The sequence below is a fragment of the Podarcis tiliguerta genome (assembly GCF_965153285.1).
Source record: "Podarcis tiliguerta genome assembly, chromosome: 2".
Lineage (NCBI taxonomy): Eukaryota > Metazoa > Chordata > Lepidosauria > Squamata > Lacertidae > Podarcis > Podarcis tiliguerta.
This window is the reverse complement of record NC_139535.1, coordinates 55,894,474-55,912,818: the sequence shown is the minus strand read 5'-3', so window position 1 is coordinate 55,912,818 and position 18,345 is coordinate 55,894,474. Positions and strand designations below refer to the sequence as shown.

Genomic DNA, 18,345 nt, shown 5'->3' with positions numbered 1-18,345 from the left:
CTGGTTTCCCTAGAGGTCCCTAAGTTTCATAATCACTATGCAAACATAGCATAGGCTGTGAGAGTTCAGATACTCACTGGGTGCACTATCCCACTCAGTGACACTGCCTAACTGATGAATGGCACACAACGTAAAAAAACCTGAGCTATTATGAAGTTCATTAAGGTACCTGTTACAATGTGATGCTGCTTCTACATGTTAACAGTCATCATCATGGAGACAGACAACCCTGTACAGGCTGAAGACTCCAAGAATTAGCCTTTTACATATGAATCATCTTGTCAAGTGCTCTCCAATTCACCTAGATTTATGTATCCTGCCAGAATAGTACTTGAAAATCCCTTTTATATTCCCACCAGCAGCAACCTAAATAGGCATTATTTTTATATTACCAGAAACAGCCATTGAAGTCAGATGTCACTGTTGTGACAGTGGCATGGTGACTGCAGCACAGGTGTGGTGATTCAGGAAAGCAGAGCAAAGACAACAGCATTCATTTGGCAATGAGACAAGCAAGAAAGGCCTTTCTCTGGATTAATCTAGAGGCACATCCAAGATAAATCATGACTGCGAAGACTTCGCTTAAGGTAATAGTCAGAAGGCCCACACGAGCACAGTGAGCACCCCAAAATTAAGCAGCAGCAGCAGCATTCAGACCAGTGCCAAATCTTAAAGCCCTCTGCCCACTCCCCTCTTGTGTACACATGCTCTACTGTCAAAGCCTCAAAGCTGTAAAGAGCCAATAGCAACAGCTTAATCACACTGCAGAGTCACAGTTTTACCAACATGCTTGCAACCTCTTTGTTCAGTCAGACACGTGCAGCTCGGGGACAAGCAACTAGCTCCCTTTCCCTCGTTGGGCCCAGTGGTGTCCTTTGGCACATCGCAACCCATGTAGCACATTGAATAGGTGTCGCCCGCAAGATGACAAACGTGAGAAAGACAACAGCAATCCCTTCCGCTAACAAAGGTGCTAGGCTTGTAGTCCATGGCCGCATAGATGGAGGAAAAGAAATGAATTGGGAGGAGTTGCTGACAAAGGGAGGGAGAACAACAGGAGGCCCGACACACACACACACACACACACACACACACACACACACACACTGCATAGTTTGCAAAGCAGCTCATTTTGGGAGACAGGCAGGAAACGAGACTCTGCATTCCAGACGCTTCACTGGCTGTTATCCCTTAGGGATTTGCTTACCTGCAGAGAGACATCTTTGCTGGATGAATGGATTTCTCCGCTCTCAGGCTCAATAGCTTGCAATGGACTCGGCTGGGTCTCTGTAACAGAAGCCTCCCATGTTAGCAGCAGCTCAGCCCCTCCCTATTATTCTCCACAAGCCCCCCTCCAACCCCCCAGCACATTCCACACTAGCTGATAAAACTTATCCCATTTGCTTTACAGTGTCTTCACAGTTTCTAAACATTTTTTAGACTTGTCACAAATGTTAGCAGACAACGTGCAACAACATAACTGGAGTAGAAGTTTAAAGCTATAGTGCAGCAGTGTGTGGATAAGGCTACTGCCACGCTGCAGCTTAACAGGGAGCAGGAATCAATAGGGCATGTAGGTTGTGCGCCAGGGTAGGTTTTGCTGGCGAGCAGCACAATGCAGGAGCAAACGCTTCAACTCGGGAGAAAGGCAACACACCTATTGCTGTGCTGTACAGCTTGCCTTTCCTTTGTACCCGCTCTGCCTCTTTGTTAGAACACCACCCCTCAGTTATTACCAACAATGAAAACCTCATCCAGTCTCCTGCAGGGAACCTCACAATTAAACCTGTTCCTGTATGAGATGTGACACTGAAAAAAGGTTTGCTTTAGAAAAATAATTTCGAAATCAGATTGGGTCTTGAAGAGAACAATTTAACCTTGAACAATTTTCTTGCTTACTGAATATAAGAAAATTCCTTTCCCCTAGCATGATTTTGAAAATGTATGCTCAGGGCAGATGGATTTGTAAGCATTGCTGTATGACTGATTTGCTCCGAACTGGGGGCGGGGGGGGGCGGGGAAAATACATCATTCAGGATGTCACTGACAAACCCAGCAGGTGGGGACCGCTGGCTCTTCTAACAGGAGGTAACCCTCCTGTTAAAGCCGTAGTAGTTGACACCCCTGGCTTTGAGTGTCCAAACAATGATTAGCAATTGCAGCTTCATTAAACACAGGACTGCAAAAGGCAGAGGAAGAAGTTCATTTGCTCATCCTGAGAGGAAGACATATTTCATTCAGTTTCTAAAAGATAAGCTCAGGAGTCCTTCTCCCAGTATGTTTAACCAAGGAATATAAACTAACATAAACACTTACATAAGTGTTTCTAGGACAAAACTAAGAGGCTCAGCAGGCGGTGCTCAGTGTCACCCTTGTTCTACGGCCAAGCAAATAAATGATGACAGCGCCAGCATACTAGCAGCATCCGTCATGGTGCTCCAAGGGAGGCATTCCAGCAAGAAGTCCACAGGAAACAGCATGAAGCCCCTCCCAGGGTACCATTGATGCAACCACCCAAATGAAAGAGCAGAAAGGGAGTTGAGTCAGCCACCTTCCTCCTGCCTGCATCTGGACACACCAGGGCTGGAATGGCAAGGGACCAGCAGGATTTTGTGTTTTCCTAAGGAACTGATCAGGCCTTTTTCAAGGGATCCACTTTCCAAACCTACCAGTTTGACCTCATGATTTACATCCTGCCAAGCAGCATAGCTTTGTCTGCAACTAAAGGATGTTGATTTTCTTGGCTCAAAACCACAAATGAATTGTTAGAGGGCTCATACCAGGGCAAAGAGTGATTTCTTCCTCAGCTTGATTCTCTGCGGCCATGTCTGGGCTTCTCCTACTGTCCAACGGGGTCAAGGCAGAAATGCTATTGAAATGCAAACACAGAATAAACCAGTGTCACAACATGCAGGCCTGTGAAAGTCAGCTGCAGCCTTGGGAGCTCTGATTATCCAAGAAAGGCAGCAGGAGAGAATGCAGAAAGTTACAGGCTTGAAAGAAGCATCCCAAACAAGACGACCGTGGAGAAGCCCTTCTTCCCTAGAGATGCTTTCTAAAGCAAAAGAAAGGGTCGTTGTGTCATGCAAGAGAAGTAAGAATATCTACTCAGAACTGCAAAGGCTTCTTTGATGCTTTCTGCTTTTGGTCACAGGAGTACTGCAGGTAGCAGAGCAGCCTAATCCTTAGCGAGGAGTGGGAAGAGGTGGAGATCTGTTTGACACTGAACTCTTCTCTCTCCCATCCTTTACTGCTATTCTCTCCCCCCCCCCCCCATTTCATCACTGCACACAGCTCTCTAAAGCAGCAGGAATCTGACACAACTCAAAGCTTCCCTACAGCAAAGTCTGCCAACACGAACCAAGCAGCTCTTTTATGCAGCATTTAACTGTGCCTGGCTCCTCTCATTTTGACCTTCCAGTGCCGCCATTTTCTCTGCAAAGCACAGTCGTTCCACGTCACAGGAAGACATAGGCTGAGCCACTGTGACATTGCCACCCTGTCAACCTTAGAGTTCTATGTGGCTTTCCTATTGGATTGATCAAGTATGCAAGTGCACACTTGAAAAACACGAATCTTCACACTGACAAAAGGAAAGATTTATTAAACTCAGCTATGAGCCTCGGAGAGTAGGGAACAGCCACCACAGATTTATGATAAATAAGAAAATCCTGATGGGAAACCACAAGTGACTTCTCTCGCTCTCTCGCTAAATAAACCATCTCAAAGCATTTGTTATGAGCCCAAGCTGAGGACAGCTTATGCTGTGTAAACCATCAAGACTCACTTCAAAAGGCCTCACACTAAACAATTTGCTATGACATTTATAAAATGGGCTAATCAATTTGAAGTCAACCCACATTGCTTGCTACACCAACTATCTCCCAGTAACAAAGCATATAATCATTTATTAAAATCTCAATCTAGCATACTTTGCACAAGACAGGAAACAACAAAGCTGAGTGGCCAATGGAAAATGGGGGAGGAAGATGCCGTTGGCTAAAGCTGCTTTCAAAATTACTCCAGCAGCATAAGAACCAAAGAGCATCTGAAGCCCGCTGACCAGGTTGCCTGTGCTCTGCCCAGCGCAGGGCTCTGCTGGCAAACTGCCAGGTGCCAGATGGCCACACTTAATGTGCACAAAACTGAGAATACTGCAGCCACTGTCATCTTAATGCAGATGTGCCGTCTGATCAAATTAGATGTCGCAGCACGTAATGGTCAATCTTGATCCCAGCAGCCTGATGAGGGCAGCCGCCGGCTGCATTGCAAAGTTCCCGGGGTCACAGTGTGGCAAGTGGGATGTACTTTGAGATCCCTGCTTGCGGCTTGAAAAATGTGCAAGGCACCCAATGTAAACAGAGGAGACTAATCCTATTACCTACAGTCTGAGGGGGAAATGGAACAAGCCTTAAGGGTAGAAGCCTCACACCAGTGCCACTTGTTGTTTATATGAGTGCTGTCCCTGGATGGAGCTAGGGGGATTTTTTCCAATCAAGCTCTGGCTAATGAGTACTTGAAATATTACGCCCTAGTGAGGAAACAGGGGCATTATATCTCTCTCTCTTTCCCCACGCAGTCCCAGAACCTCCTGACAGCTGTGATGGCAAAGAAAGGCATCCACACTTGAATCTCTCCTCCCAAGTATGATCACCATAAGGGTGAAACTGCCATCCTCCTTACTAGACTACGTACATAGGAGAGCTTACCCCACTGCAGGGTGGGAAGAGCTATCACATTAGTCAGTCGGCTCCCCTCATTGAGCATTCAGCCAAAATGCTGTTGGATCAATGAGAAGAGAGGATATCAGGCAGAGAAAAACCAGTGGCCTCATGCCAAGAGCATTTTAATTATAAAACCTGGGAAAACTAACCCAAGAATCAAGGAACTTCTCACAGCTAGACTTGTGGCTGAGCAGCAAATATTGAAATCTTCCTGGCAAATTACTTCATGAATCTTCCCCTATCTGCACCATCTCCTACCGTTTCCTTCATTTCCTGATCTCTACTGCAAGCCATCCCAGCCAGTATGCTTTACTCCTGGGCTCTGGGAACCTTTAAGGCGGCAGTCCTCCCAGGAGGTATTCCAGAAATGGCCACCATGCTGTGCCCTGCCAGAAAAAGCAGCAGCAGCAGCAGCAGGGGCCCAAATGCAAGACACAGGCGGCAGCCTCCCCAACTTGTTATTTAATCATCTGAAGCAAACAGGGTTTGGACCCTCCCCAACCACACATGCTACTTGCTCATACTTGAATTGGTTGTTCTCCCAGAACATGGCTTGCTGTCTCAAGGAGATAAATGTGCTGCCACTATTACGATATGCTTTCTTGGTCTTGTCTTCTGTTCTTGCCTCTTCAAAGAACTGCATATATATATTACATATTATATATATTTAAATACCGCTCCGCCATGCTGTTTGCATACCCGCTGAGACTCTTGCTGAAACTCATCTTTCAACCAGCCACAATTTATTGCTTTGTGGTGTCAAATCAAATTAAATTAGCTCCTTAGGCCAAGGAGTGAACTTTATTATCTTTACTGCAATGGCTACTTCTTGCTTTACATTTTTAAGACACAGGTGCTGTTGAGGGTCATACTTCTCTGGTTGACATTAGACACAAATATACTGCAAGAATGATAACGCATGCTGAGATTTCGGGCAGAATATCCATTCAAGGCTCTGAGTCGCACACATTTGACACTATACAAACAGAAATTAGGTTCCTTATCACATTCCAGCACAGTATAGTTACAACCTGAAATATACAACAGCCGCAGGCATAAAAAAACTAAATTTCTGTGCAACAGCTTCTAAAGAAGATCCCAGTAAGACCAGGTCATTCCAGCAGGCTTATTATCTCCCATAATGAACTACTTTGATATCCACCTACTTACCTTTGGGTAATCTGCATGGGCTCCCTTTCTTCAAGCACATCTTCGGCAAACAGCACCTGGGTGGCCTAAGGAGAAAGAAAATAATCAAACCAGCCAATCTTTCAATGGCAGCTCGATAGTTCTAAGCTAGCACATCCAATGTAAGAAAAAAGTAGGGCAGCAGCAACATAAAGTCCTTCAGAGAAATATATCTGTGCAATAAGAATCAGCTAACCGTGTAAACGTGCATTTAAAAGGGTTTGAAGGTCATTTGGTCATAGAATCATAAAACTTGGAAGAAACCAGATAGCTACCATGACCAACCTGTCACTGTAAGGTAGGATCCACATACCTACCCATATCCAGACACTGTGCCACAAGCAAAGAGTTGCATCAAAAAAGGCACATTATGCTGCAGGAGACAAAGGCAAAGACAGGTTTGGACCCTCCCCAACCACACATGCTACTTGCTCATACTTGAATTGGTTGTTCTCCCAGAACATGGCTTGCTGTCTCAAGGAAAGCATTAAGCTCGAAGGGTTAACTTCAGAAGCAAAACACTTGCAAAATTCACAGCTGAGACAGGAGCTGTCAGGAACACACTGAAAAGCAAAGATGTTGGTTGCAACATTGTCCTTAGCTGGAACATAAACAGAAAGAACTATCTCGCAAGATGTTCTGAGAACTCGTAGCTCAGAACTAACTGTAAACTAGTCCTATGCCAGAATTAGCCAAGTAATTACATTACTGGGAAATGCATTACCATTACATGTCAATGGAAGCCACTGAAACAATTAATTAAGTAGCACTCTAACTGTATAAACCGTGTGCAAATGTATTTTACTCTAAAAAGCTGTGCATTAAATGGCTCTTTGAATTTCAGAATCCTACCCATCTTCCTGCAAAGAGATCCAGGTGTTGTATCTTCCTTAGGTAAATAAAAAATTGAATCACACCTGTCCATGCTCTCACATGCCACTTTCTTGGGGGAATCTGTAGGTGGAATCTGTAAGGTTCTTCGGCATAGTAATCTTCAACCTTTTAAGACCATCTTTAACCTCATCCGGCAATACAAAACCAACTTTTAATTTTTGACTGTACTGTAGTTTTGCCTCTTTTCTGTCTACTTTTCTCTTTCGCTCTTCCTCTCACTTTCTCTACATCCCATCTTTTTCCTATTCTCTTGCCTACTCTTGGATCAGGCACAAACCACAACTGAAGTTTAATGCTTTTGCCACCGCTTGGTGCTCCTTCCCAATATGCACCAAGGTTTTTAAATAGCCAGCAGCATTGTAGGAGTGCAGGAATTTGCCTTATACTGAGTAAGTTGCCTTATACCTTATATTTATACAGTGGTACCTCAGGTTACATATGCTTCAGGTTACATACGCTTCAGTTTACAGACTCCGCTAACCCAAAAATAATACCTCAGGTTAAGAACTTTGCTTCAGGATGAGAACAGAAATTGTGCTCTGGCAGCGCAGCGGCAGCGGGAAGCCCCATTAGCTAAAGTGGTGCTTCAGGTTAAGAACAGTTTCAGGTTAAGAACGGACCTCCGGAACGAATTAAGTACTTAACCCGAGGTACCACTGTACCACTGCTAGTTAGCTCAGTATGGTCTACATCAGGCATAGGCAAACTCGGCCCTCCAGATGTTCGGGACTACAACTCCCATCATCCCTAGCTAACAGGACCAATGGTCAGGGATGATGGGAGTTGTAGTCTCAAAACATCTGGAAGGCTGAGTTTGCCTATGCCTGGTCTACATTGACAGGCAGCAGCTCTTCAGGGTTTCAGACAGAATCCCTGCCAGCCCTGTCTGGAGATGCTGGAGATTAAACCAAGGAGCTTCTGCCTTAAAAGCAGATGCTCTACAACTGAGCTACAGTCCTTCCCCAAATAAGAACTCAGATAAGTTGCCACAGGAAAGGGGGTCAAGAAATGAAAGAAAGGGGACGCTGGTAGACTCCTTTAATTTTTTCATTTTGCCCTATTCTTATATCAAGCCATCCGTCACTGAGCCATCCATCACTGAACTTCCTATTTCCTGTGTTAGACTCCAAATGCAGTTGTCATGGGGTTTTGCATTCTACTCCTGCTCATTCCATATTAAACTAACTTCATCTCACATACATCATGCACAAATAAATATTTTCAGACACCTCAAGAGCATCTAGCTTCACTGGTCTTCAACTGGTCATGGCTTGATTGAAGGTGGGTCACAACAGCAGGACTACCACCATGCAAACAGAATCTCAGAACTATAGATTGGAAGGGACCACAAGGGTCATCTAGTCCAACCCCCTGCAATGTAGTAATCTCTTGCCCAATGTGGGGCCCAAACACACAACACTGACATTAGGAGTCTCATGTCTGTCTAAGCTATCAAGCCATCTTGTGGGCTTATATAGTACAAGATTAAGAAATGGGTCCCCAAATGCATGCTTGGGTTAAAAGTGGGCCTGGGTGTGAAAAGGTTGGAAATACCTGATCTTCTACAGCTTTCTTCTACAGCTGTTTCTATCTTATTGATGGCTCTCCCACTTTTAGCTCTGGACCCCAATAGATTTTCCCCATGAGTCAATAGTCATTTATAGAAAAAATGTTCCCCTGAGCAAAGGCACTGCATACATACATATATATATATATATATATATATATGCTTTCGTAGATTTTCACGGGTACAGGAATGCAGGTTTTGGTGTCCTCGGGTGTCTTCCCGACCTCGTCGAAACGTCGCCTAGACACCCCAACTTTTACACGGGAAGACACCCGAGGACACCAAAACCTGCATATATATATATATATATATATATATATATAAAAATAAAATATACAAGAATTTATGCAAACTTATTACTCCTACTCTTCATCTGTTAAAAAGTAGGTGCATATTGTTCTTCAATAATCACCTGTAGGAAATATTGACCTATAGATCAAATATGAATTAAGACAAGAATGCAATCTTCTATGCATTGCTTTAAATAATTGTTCTAAACATCCCAGCTACCATCTACGCAAGCATTACAGCAATCTCACAAGAAACCTGTAACGGTCTATGTTTATGTTTATTTTGTCCTGAGAACATCTGGTCTTATGTGTTGGAAGACCCTCCCATCCCGTGTATGGTATATGGGGAGTATGATTTGGGTTGGGTCCAGAGTTTATTGCGTGGTGCACATTCCAAGATTTTTATTCCTTTCTACATACACCAGATATTATTGGAGCACCGTGCTAGACCCAAATGAAGCACTGGAAGCTGGAAGTGATGCTGTGGCAACCATAAAGACACGGCACGGGAGGTGTGGGTAATCACACAAAGAACTCTGGGTCTTGTATTCCACCCTGGAATGGGAATTGCTTAAGCAGATAGCCTTGCCTTGCTGCATGGCAGGGCTTGCTCTAGATAAGATGTATATAAATTGTGATCATACACAAAGCTATGTGATTGCTATACATCTCCTACTTGTTTCCAAATTTTAGGGTGTTGACTTTACCCAAAATTGTATTGAGGATTGTTTGTTATTTATGGGAAGAACAAGAAGCGGTCAATGAAGTGGTGGTGGTGGGAACTTGCAAGGTAATGATGTTACATCAGGCGTGCAGTATCCCTAGAATTTACGAACAACAAGAAAGGAAGAGACAGAGACATGGGGTTGTTGTTTTCAGTAGAGGCCCACATCTGCCATAACATCTAGTTTCAATCTATTCTAGGCAATGAATCATGAAAGCCGTTCATCTAAAGAGACAACAGAGGTATATATCGTTTCCCAAAGAACAGTGGGAAGCAGAGTCTGAAGGGGTAGCTCAAGCACACTGTCCATTTTAGCAGCATTTCACCGTAGCAGGATGGAGCGAGGAACCACTAGGGAAGACTTGAAGGAAACGGTAGTTACTGTCTTGATTAACAGCTTTGCAATTCGGCAGATGCAGGGGGCATAGTCAAACAGGCTTGCCAGCAGCTCAAACCGCCAGGAAAAGCACGATGCAGATTTAACATCCCAGGCTAGAATGGATTCAGCTGTACTGCAATAGCAACAAGTCAGAAGCGGGGGGGGAGGGGAGAGGTAGCAGCCGCCCGGACTCAACAGCTAAGGAGACACTTTGGCACCTTAAATACATTAGGACTTACACTACTGTCAACACAAAGGGTGCTGAAACAGTGACAAAGAACGCCAGTGGGTAATTATGGCGGAGAAAAATGTAGTGCTCAAATGAGGCTTAAAACATGGAAAAGTGGTCTTTGAATTACCTGCCATCAGCTCCATGTTCCATTACATGGCGGAAGAAAGAAAAGGGGTGTTAAGAATCACCTGCCGCAAAGCATATTGTCATACTCGGCTGAAGCCCTGCCTTGGCTTCTCTGCTATACCTTAAGGTGCTTTAGTGTATATTTATGAGTTGGAACTTGAGCTTTTTACATTTTAATTGTGTTTTCAGGTTGCCCCAACAACCCCATTTGTTTCTCATGGCCCTAGAGCCATTTTAAATGTCAAATCTATTACTCTCCGTTTTTGCTGGAAGACTGCTTAAGACTTGTGCACTCAACGCCTGTATTCCTTGAGGATGTAGTCGAAAGGGACACTGAATCTTGCGTTATGGTGCGCCTTCTTCCAGGAACTCATATAGGGCTTAAAAATAGAAAGGCTGTGGCTCCGTGGTCCATGTAGCTCAGCATCGTCCACACTGACTGGCAACAGATTTCCAGGATGTCAGACAGTGTTCTCTCCCAGCTCTACCTGGAGATGCTGGGGGCTAAACCTGGACTTTTTTGAATGCAGAGCAGATGCTCTACCACTGGGTGGTGACTCTTCCCCAGCTGCTTTGTGTACAGAAGGCCCTGGGTTCAGTTCTTGGCATCTCCAGACAGCGCTCAGAAAGACCCTTATCAGAAATTCTGGGGAGCTGCTACTTCATAGTGTAGAGCAGCAATGAGGAACGTTGGTCCTCCAGATGTAGTTGAACTACAATTCCCACCAGCTGTCGCAAGCACAAGGTTGGGAGTTGTAGTTCAGCAACCCCTAGAGGGTCAAAGGTTCCCCACATCTGATGTAGACAATGCTGAGCTAGACGGACCAATGGTCTGACTCTGTATAAAGAGTCTCCCCGTGTTCCTAAGAATGGCTTTGAAGAAGCTGGGGTATATCTAATTTCTGTGCTTAGATGTATCAGCTCATCAGTCTCCCATTTGACAGCTTCCTTTATTATTAATTCCCTTTCTTGGCTACCAGTGCTATCAGGCCTTTGGGGTTTTCCTAGATTTTCATCAGAACTTCACATGCCACACACACACAAAAATCCAGGCTAAATAAGGCCTGGATTTTCAGCAACTGAGGCAGAGAGATAAAAACAGCTTTGACACAAAAACACTCGGTCATCTCGGTCATCTCCATCTATCATAAACGAGCAAAAATAGGGCACAAGTCCAACATTTTCTACTTCGCAGGTCACCTTTAAGGTGTGTTTAAATATAGCCTCTCTGGATCCAAAACTGTGAAACCAGAAGCAAGGCTGCACTGCACTTTTGCTTCTGAAAGAAAATGCAGACATGACAGTTTTTCCTCAGCGCGTTCAATATTACAAGACAGAATATAAATATCACAAAACAAGTTAAGTATCTTTCCATCACTAGGGTAAACAATCAAATACACTTGAAAATAGTAACAACAAGGTTGAGCTTCAGTCAGAGCGAAGATAAAGTTATACAATGATCTAGCAGCGAAGTCATTATGAAAAATGAGGGTTGGAAAAGGCTGACACAAACCTAAAATACAGCAGCAATAAATACTTCATCTGACTAGCAATCTGTTTAAACAGCAGCAATGACCGAAAGCTGCTTCCAGCTCTTGAAATGAAACAAACACTGACACCTAGTGGCCGTCCGGCAGCTTGAAAAAATGGCACACAGAGACAACAATTAAAGCAAGAGGAACAGGTTAATGTTTGGCTTGGCTGCACATGCCACACCAATGAGGAAGGATTATAACATTCTCCCTGTCACATCTCATCCTCTGTCCAGTGACATGATAAACACATAGGAAAGCTTGCCCATTAAAATCAATCACTGCTGCTTAGGCGCCCTTAAAAACTAAGTTGTGTAACTGGCTAAGAAACACAGAGAAATCCTAAGAGACTGCATAGTCTTATGAATGGTACATCTCCCAAAGAGCAAAATAATGTAAAAAACTCAGTGCAAAATAGCAAATGTTTTCCTGCTGAAAATGTATTTTAGAACTAGGTCACATGGCATTTTACTATCTCTGGTAGCATATGGATTTACCTAGTAAGGCAGAGAACAGGCCAAGCAAAACAAACAATTTTTAAAAAAAATACAGCAATGCTCATGCCAGCAATAGATGACTTGCTATACTAGAACTCTTTGTGTATAAGCCACAATTTTCAGTCATATGGTTGCCTTCATAGCTATTAGCATAACCATCAAGAGCTGAACATTTTGGCGGTAAGATACATTGGTATATGCTTTCTAAGATTGATCTTGCAAAGGAAAGTCACATTTGTTACAATTTAGAAACCAGAGAGCACAAACTGGGTTTCAAGTTTATTATTTAATCTCTTGGCAGAAACAAGCTATCTCAGTGATGGGGAACCTCAAGCCCACCGGCTCAGACGCAGCCCATGAGTCCTCCTCATCTGACTGCAACATGCCCCATGCCCCCAATATTCCCCAAGTGACAATTAGGCTTGAAAAAATGACTTCCATTAGCTCCAATGCTTTTTTTCAAGTCTGACTGCCACTCTGGGAGGAGAGGGCAAGTTCCTGGAGACTGAAGCTAGGGAGAGCGCCTGGAAGTGTTTGTGTTCATGTAAAGGAGTTTGTGTATACCCACTTTTTGCTTTGGCCCTACACACAGCTGGCATGCGGCCCCCAGAAATTTAAGCCACAAGTTTAGCTCGGGGCTGTAAAGTTTCTCTACCCTTGCTTGAGCAGCCACTACTAGAGATTCAATTCACTATAATGCTAGATCCTATAAATTTCTGAGTTGTCCACTATACTTTTAAAAAGCTGCGAAGTTCACCAAATCTCTTTGACCTTACAAGTATGGTAAGTCGTAGTGAACCAATGTACCCCTAAATACGCACCAACGTTCTTTGGGGTCTAGTCTGTTGTATGGATCACAACATCAAGCAAAGATAACTAGCCACTCCCCCTCCTTCATTCAGAATTCACCAGACCGACAAAGAAAGCACAGCAAATTTACCTGAAATGAGCTGCTTGCTGGCTCATCATCACGCTCAGGGTTTCTTCCCCCTGCCATGTTCTGCTCTCCATTTATTGGGGACAGAAGCCAGGCTATGCTCTCAGGCTCCTTTTTCTCATCCATTTCTTCTCCTTCCTGCTCATCTGTACCTTCATCTCTCTTAGATGCTTCCTTTGCTGCTTTGCCACGGTCACTTCGCCTCAAGGGACACAAATTGGGGACAATGGGCTCCCCAAATGGTTTCTTGTGTAGAAGCTGTCGCTGAGCCTGTTTCAGGCTTTTCTGGTAAACCTCAAGCTGACACAGGATGACTTGGGTATATTTGTTGGGATCCACACCTTTAGGGCAGAAGGGAACACCCCAGTAATAGTGCACCATGTCTCTCTCTTCGCCTTCTTGGCACTCCTCGTCACCCCTATGAAGTGCACACAGTGGAGGAGCGTTTCTGGGCAATTCAGTCCTTTCCACCAGCCCAGGAGAAAGACATGCCTTCTTGATGGGCTCCAACCGATGTCCAAGCTCAGACCCTGGTCTGCTGGAGTAGTCCAACATGCTGTGCTCCAGGGCCACTTTCTCCGGAGCTCCTGAGCAACCAGGAAGGGAATCTCCCTCCATGTAATTTTGGGAATGCTTTTCAGTTTCCTTGCCTGTTGGCTCTGGAGGGCTAAACCTTCCTGCAAAAAGTCTCTGAGGTGCCAGTGACGAAGTGCCCCGAGGCCTTTGGGGAAAGGTGGGACTTAAGGCAACTGATGTCCCTTCTTCTAGACTGGGTGGCGTATCACTGAAACTGCTCCTGGCTGATGGGGAAGGGTTTTCATTTGACCTTGCAGAAGGTTGGCTCTTCCCTGGAGATACAATTATGCTAGAGACTAGTGAGCTCTCAACTGTTGCCTGGCTTAACCTCGTCAGTACTACTAGGGGCCTCTTGGCGACATCTGTCTGTCCATTCTTATCAGTTTTGTCACTGTGTGAGAGGGAGTTGTACTCGGAGCAAGGAGACTCAGGGCAAGGCAGCAGAGCTGCAAGGAGCTCAGGATCCTCTTGCCCAGCTGTGTAGCTTGGTGCTGAAGACACTGGTGCCTTGGAAGGAAGGGGCACAGCAGCTGCAGCAGAAGACTCAGAAGGCTGGCAGCTCTAGAAAGGAGGGTGAAAAATGCACACAAAGACAAGTGATTTGCCTTCGAAAATGTACGTTCCTAATTATTAAATCAAACTGACTGCTGCTCCGCAGAGTAAAATATATAAATGGACACTTCCGTGTTAATCTACAAAATGATAGCTAAAGGTGAAATCATTCATTAGCCGTGTTTGGGGCTGTTAACATGGTGAAGATTAACAAATGTATTGTGAGCTCACCTTGTCAGATGCATTTATGCCTTACAGAAGACTGGCTAGAATTCCAGATGGAAGCCTGTCCCATAACAAACACCTCATTTGAACTGCAGAGGGGGAGTACAGGGCAGGGAAAGATGTGAACAGGCAATTCTGTAGCCCAAGTATTTCTGCTTCACTTACACCAAGGCTCTCAGCAATGGCCTTTCTCAGAAGCTCTTCCTCTTCCTCCTCTTGCGAGTTCAACTGCCTGGCTTCTTGCTCGCTCATTTTCAGAGCCAGGGCAAACTGTTCATCTTCCGTCATCTCTGAAAAAAGTGAAAAAGAAAAGCGTAACACAATACAATGCAGCAGGCTCTCATTCCTTATGCCCTGAAGAAGGTGCCTGGGGACTTTCACCTTCACAGGGAAAAAAGGCCAACTAAATTGGATCAAAGCTGTTACATCTCAGCTTACCTTGCCGTGTGCCTTCAAAACTGGAACAGACAGTGCTAAATGCAGAGTAATGCATTTTGTGCAATATCAAATCACTGAACCAAGTCAGGGCATTTAGTTAAGGTTCCCATAGTGATCTCAGCTTTGACTCTTTGGTGAATTCATCACAATGAAATATTTTATCACATAATCATCTGGCAGCGACCCTGTTTTGTACTTCCACATGCAATACTATCATCAAAGGGCACAAAGGAAAAGCGGTAGACTTTGAACACTGAACTGTGCATGAACAGACTTTTTCTAAAAGGCACAGTCTGCTGGTAGAGCACAATGAAGTTAGTTCCTTTCCACTCAACATTATTATTAACTTTAAAAGTCATAGTGCTCTGTGGTGTATACAGCCAAGCCTCCTGAAATGTAAACGGGCAAAGGTCACGAGCCACATTCGCCTGGACTGGTGCAAAAAATAAAAAAAAATAAAAATTAGAAGAACAACCTGGAAAAGGCAAAGAATGATCTTCAGATCTGCATGCTTTCCTACCCGGGATGAGACCACTCTCTCCCTACCTATACAAAGTTGTTCCCTAAATGATTTTCTGGGACATACTAAAAATCACAAGCATTGCAAAAACAAAAAAACAAAGCTGTTCTGGAAAACACCAGGGTGTGGTTTTTTTTTTTTTTTTTTTTTAGATTTCTGACCCACCACTTTCACTTAGCTAAAAATATCCAAGCCTGAAAACCAGAATGAAAAAGAAACTCCAACAACTCCCCTGCTTTCTGAGAATTTGAAGAGCACATTGAAACGCTCTTCAGTCAAACCATTGTAGGTTGATTCTGAGCAGCACTTTCTGAGAAATCCTCTCTCACACATAACAACTCTTAACCCAACAAGTGCACCTGAGCACAAAACACCATAGAAGAAACTAAAGAGAAGAGCTTTGAAGAAACAGATCACCTTCCAGACACGGTGAATACCTCAGATTCCTTTACTGTAAAGTGTTTGGACACCATAGCAATTAGGACGCCATCACAGCCTCCTCAGGAGCATCTACTCAACACATGAGAAATGCCTCCAGAGGAAAGCTCATTTGTGGATTACTGAACCTCATCACTCCCTCTTCCCAACTTCAAGAGAAAAGCAGCAGTCTAAACTGAAACATGGACTTTGCATGGATATGGTCACAACTATGAATAAGCAACTATGTGACACAATGCAGTTTCATTTTGCCCTGCTTAATGGGCATTAGCTTTCCTGGAGCTGAGTTTAAGACAGGCGGGTGGGGGCAATGCCCCACCCATGGGTATAGTATCAGGGCACAATAGCCTAAGTTTATTATTATTTTCTTAAGAAAATCTCTAGCCCTCCTAGAAAGAAACCTATGAAGCAAAATATGCAGGTAACCTTCTAAGCAATTTCTGTGAAGTGAGCCAGCCTGGCTGCTCCCAGCTGTCTGTGGGTTTAGCCAATGAGTGATGTCAGAGCTGTGATTGATATGCGAGTTGTTTGGACAGCAGGCAGCAGGAATCCCTGGGGTTCTTTAGTGCACTTTCCTGCTTCTGTCTTATTCTATAGTAGTCCTTGAGATTTCCAGAGTTGGCCCTTTCTTTTTTCCTGGTAACCAAGATGCACCTGTGGTGGGTTCCTATGAGATCAGGTATTCCTTAGAGGTGATGATCTGCAAATACTATAACACAGTAAGTGCAACTGGTTGTTAAAGTATCCCTTTCCTGAATAGTAAATACAAAACGTGTAAATTTTTCAAATATGCTTAGGTGTGTCTCCTGCTGTGCAGGGCCTAAAGCCAGACACTCATTATGTTAACTTTCAGTACAATGCTATACATGTCTACTGAAAAGTAAGTCTCTTTGGGATTAATGGGGCTTATTCCCAGGTATGTGTCTACAGGATGACAGCATAGGCTTTGGTTTAAGTTTGCCACCAAGGAAACAGGGTTCTTGTGCCTTTAACAGCTGTATGCAGAAATAAGCTGCTGAGTTATCCCCCCCCCCCCCTTCTTAAAAGCAACAGTGCTTTGAGCAGCCATATTATAGCTTTACCACTGGAATGTGTATTCTTGTACATATACAGTACAGGGGCCTGGACATCCTCAAGAACCAGCAGAATATTTTATAATAACTGGAATTCATATAATTAAGATACTGGCAGCAAAACTGCATTATCTGATTACAAGGGATCTAAGCAGAAATTAATGGACATAGGATCACAATCATCAGTTACCTGTTCTCAATCTCTCATTTAAAAAACAAAACAAAACCATGACTGCATAACCAGGCTGTCAACAACTATAAAACACAATGCAAATGAAATTTCATCTATGAAGCAATATGGTGTATCACGCTGCCAGGGAGTGAACAAAAGGGCATAGTAAAATGGAACACGGAAAAACTCTAGACAAGAATCCTTCTGGCATATCAGAGAGAGAAAATAAACAACATTTATTCCACTTTCCAAATTCACGGGTGCATTGAAAAGGATAAATCTTTGCCCCCCACCCACCATGAAATACATCCAACTTGCACGACAGCGAAAGGAGCAAGCCATCTCCCTGAGAGAAGCAGGGCATCTGTTCTGTCAAAGCCATGCTGCGTATCTCTGGCTATCATGTATTATTCTGCTTAACATCTGATCATTTCTAAACGCTGTCTGCAAACGCTCACAATTTGTGTGCGCTTGATGTTGATTACATTGGTCATAATTTATGATGATTAGAAATTCTAAGTATTGCGTTAGCCTCCTACTGGTGTGGGCAAACAGACTATTTAAGAGCTCCAAGACACAAAAATAGAAGCTGAGCTCTCAGAAGCAAGCACTGTCTAAATGGTTTGGCAGGTAGTCTATACAACCAACGTCTAGCAGACAGAAAACCATTGGCATGCCCTTTCGGACACAAATTATGTGCTTGCACATATGTGCCCATGAATTCTGAATAGCTCCATTATAAAACTTGAGGGGTTTTTTGTTTGTGTGCTAAAGTAAGCATAGTTTCATTGTTCCAAAACTAGGCTCCCACTACACTCCTAGTTCTACTGAGAGGTAGAAATGTCAATGTCATATGATCAATCCCGCCAAGAAAACACGAGGAGGGGGTGTATACTGTTTTTAAAGACATTACAGCCTTAAACAAATTAAACTAGTTCTGAGCCTTTTTACATGCTAATATGCCAATTTACTGCACAATTCATGTTTCAGTTGGACGTTTGAAAACGAATTAGATGCAAAGCACCACCAGTTCCGAGTTCTCTTGCTAACAGATCCCCCCCCCAAAAAAAGTTGGCTGTATTACACTCATAATCATAGTGAAATTACTGTACAGTGAAAAGAGATTTACTGTTTTAGAAGACACACATCAGAAATATTCCAAAGAAAAGGATTTATGTAGGTTTGTATGTTTTAATCTTAGCTTGTTGAGAATATAACGTCACGGGTGTATTTGAATTATAGCTCAATGTTAAAAATGATT

At 43.7% G+C, this 18,345-nt stretch overlaps 1 protein-coding gene across 5 annotated transcripts in view; it reads right to left on the bottom strand.

The window, feature by feature from the left end:
- The window catches only part of UIMC1 (ubiquitin interaction motif containing 1), a 79,454-nt gene that overhangs the window by 27,800 nt on the left and 33,309 nt on the right, over window positions 1-18,345 (bottom strand). For all 5 annotated transcript variants that reach the window (XM_083422835.1, XM_083422833.1, XM_083422831.1 and 2 more), the window contains exons 4-8: window positions 14,609-14,733; window positions 13,094-14,227; window positions 5,895-5,959; window positions 2,781-2,869; window positions 1,208-1,287 (exon numbers count right to left, since the gene is read on the bottom strand). In XM_083422835.1, the coding sequence (XP_083278961.1) occupies window positions 1,208-1,287; window positions 2,781-2,869; window positions 5,895-5,959; window positions 13,094-14,227; window positions 14,609-14,733 (1,493 nt within the window). The remainder of the gene's footprint in view (window positions 1-1,207; window positions 1,288-2,780; window positions 2,870-5,894; window positions 5,960-13,093; window positions 14,228-14,608; window positions 14,734-18,345) is intronic.